The following is a 6,658-nucleotide window of genomic DNA, read 5'->3' as shown; positions in this document are numbered from 1 at the left end:
AGTATTAATTTCATTCACCCTGTTGCATTTACATTGACAAGAGCTATAACTACATTAAGTACTATGGAATTGCCCTTTTTGTTGTTGTTAGGGTCTCATGCTGCCCAGCCCTATAGCTGAGGGAATTTGACCTCCTGACCTTCCTGCCTCTACTTTCCCAGTTCTGGGGTCACAGGAGTACAACTGCACTTTATTCCTACTACTCAGTCCAGATAAATACTATAAACGCTTAAAAAACAATCACTTCCATGCAAAATCTTAACACTTGGATGCTTAAGTTTTCAGTCGCAATCAGATTTTTACCTATTTTGAACTTGTCAATGACACCGTATCATCTCCACTAAGTATTCACCATCATTGCTAATATCCAGCCTTAGAATCTGTATTCATCCACTCCTTTTTACCTGTAGTTTAATCTAGTTCTAGGGAAACAGGAGTGAAGTCACATGTATTTGGAGTTCCCATTAGTTAGATGATACAAAATATATAATAATGTAGAAAAAGCTTCCCTTTAGGGAATAGTGATTCACCTTAAAAACACACACACACACCATAGAAAGACAAAGGTGTTTGCCGGCATTTTATTTTAAAGAATCAAAAATAAATATTTCACACACACATGCATGGAACAAATTCATTGACATTTGTATTTTCCAATACACATTTTTCAATACATGGCACCTTCATCTTCTTTATTTAGAAAATAAATTGTTATTGGTCCGTAACTGGTATGAACAGTCTCTGTGACTCTGGCAAATAACCAGGAGCCAAGTCCATATAATAAGGTCGGAATACCTAGAAAACAAATGAATATGTTACATGAGAAGATCAGTACTTATTAATCATGTACTAACATGTCATGTTACTGATCATGTAAACTGTCTTCAGCAATGCTGACATAAAAGCTATTGACACAGAAATATATGACTAGATGCTCACTAAGATTCCTGAAGAGCTGGACTTTATCTCTGTGGGACATAGTGGCAATTATGTGAGCCTAGATTTTTAAAACCATAGACGAGACTGATATAAACTTTAATGCAGAGCACTTGCTTAATTCATTATCTTCAATTAATTATGAAGTAATTTTATATTCTCACAAACAAGCAGAAAAGAGTATTCATTAACTTGGTTGTAAATGGCCCTATTTGCTTTAAGCTAAATTTACTAGGACCACTTTGCTGTTCTGCAAGTTAGATAGGACCACTGATGGATAAGGAAATTTTTGTTCAACTAAGAAACTGGTCAAACAATTATCTTCAAAATCTAAAGCAAAATATAACTTTTAGGAATATTTTAGTGTACCTGGCATGACAAAGAACGCTCTCATTATTTTGTAATTGATTTGAAAACAATCTTGTTTCACCTTATCTACATGGATTCCAAAAAGTCTCTCTTTCAAGATTGCCATTAATAAGGCTTTCCTGTTTTATTTGAGATTAACTGCTGTATGCTCTATATCAAACTGAACATATACTACCCAGAAATATGGATGCATATGCATATGATGCTATGTTGAAGGCAAAACAGTCTTCCAGAATCCTTAACTTTTAGGCACTTATTTAAAATCAATGACTATTAACATATTAAAAATACTGCATATATATGTGTGTGTATAAAACCACAGGCACACAGATCAAAAACAAATATTGTAGGGCCTACACAAGTATTAATTTTATTGCTTCCATGTGGGAAATGGACAGAAAGAGGCAATTCAAAATGTTAACTGCTCATTTGGAAAATCTCTCTCTAGTTAATAGAGAAACCAACACACATTCAGCACTGATCGTACTGCTGACTTTTCTTCCTTTGCTGCAGGAATAGCCTCACTGTGTCATGCTCCCTTTGGACCTGTGTAACAGAGGAGACTGCACCAGCTGGCAATGAGATGGTGGGCTGAGGAGACAGGTGTCTCCTGCTCAGGTCCTTCTCTGCTTTTGGGAGCATACCAGGTTACAGTTTGTAATTTATCACCACAGAATCCCCTGGTGCTCCCAGGGAACTTTCTACAGTATACCGCTGTCTTTGCCCTCATTGTGTCCCAAAGAATCTCAAATGTTTCAAGGGGCAAAAACACATCCTCAAAAACTATAATAATAATTTGCTATTTGCAAATCATTCTTCAAAAAGATAAGAAAAAAAGAAACAGAAAATCAAGCGGTATGCGGTGGGAAGGCAGGCTAACAAAGTAAAAGAGGAGTGTGGGGTACAGGCTGAAACAAAAAAAAAATGAATTCCAACATGACACTACCACTCCAAAATCTGAAACCCAATGAGATGAGGAATTTAAAAGGGCCTTAGAAGCAATCATTAGTTTTCTATATATACTGAAAGTAAGATAAACACAAGGTACCTTCCAAACCAACAGTAAGGGTGGAGTGTAAGGAATGGTAGTGACCCTGAGAGTTATTTTTTATAATGTTTACCACAGCTTTAATTTAAATATTATTTTAAAATGTATACTTTTGAAAACAAATCATACAAATAAATGTCCCCCATTAATAAGGAACTAATTAATTATTACTAGTTAATAATAAGCCCATGAAGAAACCATTAACAGTCATGCTTACTGACAGGGATCAGAGTTGATAAGGGAGTCAGAAATTCTCTGTTGAATGAATTGAGTTTTTGTATTTTTTTCCACCCTAGAATGCAGAGAATAATGCAATAATGAGGAAGCTTTGTTGCCTCTATACTTTACAGATTAAAAAAAAATTGTTTGTATGCGTCAAAATCAAAATCTTTAAGATTCTACAAAAAAAAAATTCAGACTACCAGAGACAGAGAACATCAAAATGAACTTGAAAAACAGTTCTTTGTATTAATAATTCATTTTGAGTTAACTGAACGGTAGATAAACTAATGTCGAGTTAGGCACTTAGAACAACTGGAACTTTGTAGTAAGGCTTCTATTACTCATTTATTCCAAGTGTAAGTTGCTTTTCTTTAAATCTTAATTTATTTCCCAGCAGGATACTTAGGCTGATAAACCATCAGTAAAATGTCAGTTCCGTGGAAGGGAAGGTGGAGAGGAAAGGGAAAATGAGTAAATAGAAATCCTTATTTACAAAACAGAAAATGAATTATTCTGATTACTACTCATTTAGAAGGGAGGACGAGGAATAAAATCGTTTGTACTCTTATTACCGACTAAGGACTTGATGATCCAGAGGGGCAAACTGTACATCACAGACTAGGATCCTGTTACTTAATTCACATTTCCCTCAGTTCAGACAAAAAAGAAAAAAGCAACATAAATATTACTACACTGGTAAAAAGCCCAGAAAAACATTTCAGAGTAAGTCAATCGTACTGAAGCACGCAGGAATGCGGTCTCCCTTGGCTGCATTTCCAACTCTTCTTCCCATTCAAAGCTGCATTTTTAAGAATTTCTAGAAGCCCCCAGACTATTAAATTGCTCTTCCACATTAAAAGACAAACAAAAATCATCCCCACATCTGTTGGTTTTTGAAAAGGTTTTATTTCCTATGTGGGAATGTGAATTTTTTTCTTCTTTTGGTGTCTTAATGCCTGACACCTGAAAGAGAGCCGTAATCATGATTGGTTTCTTACAGGAAATGCGACTTTTAAATGTGACATTTAAATACAGGACACCCTGTCCCTCGGCCTTACAGCTTTCCTAACTATCACTCCATACTGGGAAAAGAATGACTCCTACTGATCCTGAAAATGCTAACCACACACTCATTTTCACAACTAGTCGGCACTCCAGCTTTCCCACATACTTTCAGGCTCAAGTTTCTAAGTCATCTCATAGCAACTTAACTTTACACCAATCCCAGAAGTAGGGGGCATAGCTCTGTGTAGTCCATCAGCCAAGTAATGAGACATTTAAAAAGGATTATATATATTGTTTATAATCTCTTTCCTGGATGAAGCACAGGGCAGTGCCAGTGGGACAATAGTTCAAAAATTCCATAAGTGACATATGAGTTATAAGCAACACTGACCTTGTCTTATTTAATTTAATGAACTGTTGGATTATATATAATACTAGAACAGCTGTACAGTTTAGTATAATTTTGGATAAAAAAATAAAAACTATTTGGGTTATACTGATTCGGCTTCCTTGTGTAGAGTTTGAGTGACTGAAATCGAAATTAATTTTTTAGTAGCTATTAATAGGTCCGAAACATCTCGAGGGCTTGCATTTTTCCCTGATCTATAAAATGCCATCACATCTACGATCCATGATATTGACCTGCTGTTAAACCAAAAGAACATGGACATCTACCGGGAGGAGACACAGCCAGAATTAGATGGCCAGGAACACAAGTCCCGAGGAGGCAGCCTCTTTCAAATGCCTTTTTAAATCTAGCACCTGAGAAAATTATGATGCCTGGAGGGAACCTACTGCTCTTAGCAAAACACACGTGCTGAGATTTCACATAAAGAAGACAAAGAAATTTTAAAAGTCCGTCCAGTTTTTGTCCTCCAAAGGCTCCCAGTGACGAGCGCGGGAATGACTCCTGCTCAGCAACTTCAGGGCCACTGTCCAAGTGGGGGCGTTTCCTGACTCGCTGCCTAAGGCAGGGTCCTCCTGAGTGGACAGAGGCAGGGCACGACCTCAGGGGTGATGCAAGCAGCCCGCCGGGCCCGAGCAGCGTGCCTGGGGACCAGCAACCGCCCGCCGGGCCGGAGGAGTGCCCGGGTCAGGCGAGGGCGCCGCCACTCACCCAGATTGATGACCTTGAGCGCCGTGAAGAAGCGGTTCTGCCCGGCCAGGTCCTGCCACGGCGCTTTGGAGCAGTGGTACTTGATGAAGGGGAAGCAGCCGGTACGCAGGACGTGGTAGTTGGCGCCCGGCACGGGCCAGTTGAAGTGCGACAGGCCGAACTGGTCGTTGTGGACCGCGCTGTAGGGCACGCAGAAGGAGGTCCAGTGCGGCAGGCGCCGCTGCAGCAGGTGCCGCGTCAGCACCTCCGAGGCGCGGGGCTTCGGGCGGGAGGCAGCGCCCACGGCCCAGGGCCTGCACAGCAGCAGCCGCAGCGCGGCCTCGTGGGCCCTCCGCAGGGCCTCCATGCCCGGGCCAGGCCGAGGAGCAGGCCCCAGCCCCCAGGCCCCTGGGGGCGCGCCCTTGGGGGGCGGGGCCTCCAGGAGCGCTTGCGCACGCGCACTCCCTCCCCTCTCGCGCTCGGCTAGGGCAGGGAACGCCGAGAGGGCGGCGCGCCGGGGAGAGCGGCCTGAGTGGGGTCTGGGCTGCCGGCGCGTGCGCACAGCGGCCCGCGGCCTCTGGCGGACGGGAGGGCGGAGCGACTGCACAAATCTGAAAAAGTGTCACCCGTGACCTCAGGTATCGTTGGTAACCACGGAGCAGGGGAAATGCACATGTTAAACAGCCAACCTGAGCGACTGGCAGGATTCAGGCAATGGGCTTCAGGGAAATCCTTAGGGTTGCTGAGGAGCCGGAGGTGTGCCCGGCCTTGACACCTGGTGACCTTGGAAGCACGTCCTCGCAGTCGCTGTTGCGTTGCCTGAATCCTAGATAGTGCAAGATTGAAAAGGGTCCCAAGCCAAGTGTGGTAGCACTTGCCCGTAAACACAGCCCTGAGAGGCTGAGGTGTGAGGATGGGGAGTTGGAGGCCAGCCTGGGCTACATAGAGGAGCGCCTGTCTCAAAACAAAGAAACACCAATAGTGCTTCTCAACAATCCTGAAAAGAAGAAAGGAGCCTTCCTCATTCAGTGCCCTGAAGCTCAGAGATACCTGGGTAAATACCAGGACAGGATATGGCGGTCACCAACCTAACATAATCCAATTACTCCTTTTTTTTTTTTTTGAGACAGGATTTCTCTGTAGCTTTGGAACTAGCTTTGTAGACCAGGCTGGCCTCCAGCTCGTCGAGATCCGCCTGCCTCTGCCTCCTGAGTACTGGGGTTAAAGGCGTGCACCACCACCGCCCTGTTTCAATTACTTTTATCTCTTACTGTAAGGAAAGCATTTCTCAAGCTTTATAGCATCTTGAGGTACCTTACATACCACCATTATTCTGAAGTATCGTTAGCTCATATTTGTCCTTAACTTATGTGGAGAGAACATAATTATGTGGAGGATAAATAGGTCTGGAAAGCACCTTAATGCAAATGAAGTAATTATATGTGTAGGAACCATATAACAATTATTATTTGCTGAAAATTCAAGAAGGAATTTTTTATAGTCTCCATTTTTTGATTTAGTCAACAATGAGTTCATTCTACAAATATGTCAAATATTTATGAGGTCTTAGTTATGCAAATAGTTTGAACTTTATAAGATTCCTTATTAGATAACAATTTTTTGCAGGGGCTGGAGAGATGGCTCAGAGGTTAAGAGCACTGGCTGCTCTTCCAGAGGTCCTGAGTTCAGTTCCTAGCAACCACATGGTGGCTCACAACCATCTGTAATGGGATCTGGCGCCCTCCACTGGCATGTAGCCATACATGGAGGCAGAATGTTGTATACATAATAAATAAGTCTTAAAAAGAATTTAGGCAGAGGGATGATGTGTTTAGCTATGGAGAAGAATGGCTAGGATTGTTGGAAGGAGATGGGGCAATGCTGCAGTACCATCATCTTCAAAGTCAAGTTTTAAAAACAGTAGAGCCCCTTCTCAGACAAGAGTTTCACAGAATTCCAACATATAAAGTAAATTATGAACG

General features: G+C 42.0%; 1 protein-coding gene across 3 annotated transcripts; it reads right to left on the bottom strand.

The window, feature by feature from the left end:
* Nucleotides 1–567: 567 nt before the first annotated feature.
* On the bottom strand, nucleotides 568–5,135 carry C3H15orf61 (chromosome 3 C15orf61 homolog). 3 transcript variants are annotated; one of them, XM_075965557.1, is made up of 3 exons: nucleotides 4,698–5,135; nucleotides 2,571–2,645; nucleotides 568–795 (listed from the first exon to the last, which is right to left on the bottom strand). In XM_075965557.1, the coding sequence occupies exons 1-3, from the start codon at nucleotides 5,041–5,043 to the stop codon at nucleotides 668–670; spliced, it is 549 nt and encodes a 182-aa protein (XP_075821672.1). In that variant the 5' UTR covers nucleotides 5,044–5,135; the 3' UTR covers nucleotides 568–667. The 3 variants fall into 3 exon arrangements, with proteins under 3 accessions (XP_075821672.1, XP_075821673.1, XP_075821674.1); XM_075965558.1 differs by having other exon boundaries at nucleotides 2,575–2,645; nucleotides 4,698–5,134; XM_075965559.1 differs by lacking the exon at nucleotides 2,571–2,645 and having other exon boundaries at nucleotides 4,698–5,124.
* Between the last annotated feature and the right edge of the window lie 1,523 nt (nucleotides 5,136–6,658).

Source organism: Microtus pennsylvanicus, chromosome 3, assembly GCF_037038515.1.
Source record: "Microtus pennsylvanicus isolate mMicPen1 chromosome 3, mMicPen1.hap1, whole genome shotgun sequence".
NCBI classification, from domain to species: Eukaryota; Metazoa; Chordata; class Mammalia; order Rodentia; family Cricetidae; genus Microtus; species Microtus pennsylvanicus.
Note: the sequence above shows the minus strand (reverse complement) of the source record. Positions and strands in the feature narration are given on the sequence as shown.

Excerpts from the sequence above, each read along its gene's own strand:
- C3H15orf61 (XM_075965557.1), bottom strand. The coding sequence starts at position 5,043 with ATGGAGGCCCTGCGGAGGGCCCACGAGGCCGCGCTGCGGCTGCTGCTG. Across the intron at positions 2,646-4,697 it reads GCTCAAGGTCATCAATCTGG|GGTGGAAAAAAATACAAAAA; the intron begins GTGAGTGGCGGC and ends TCTGCATTCTAG. Across the intron at positions 796-2,570 it reads ATCAACTCTGATCCCTGTCA|GTATTCCGACCTTATTATAT; the intron begins GTAAGCATGACT and ends TTTGTTTTCTAG.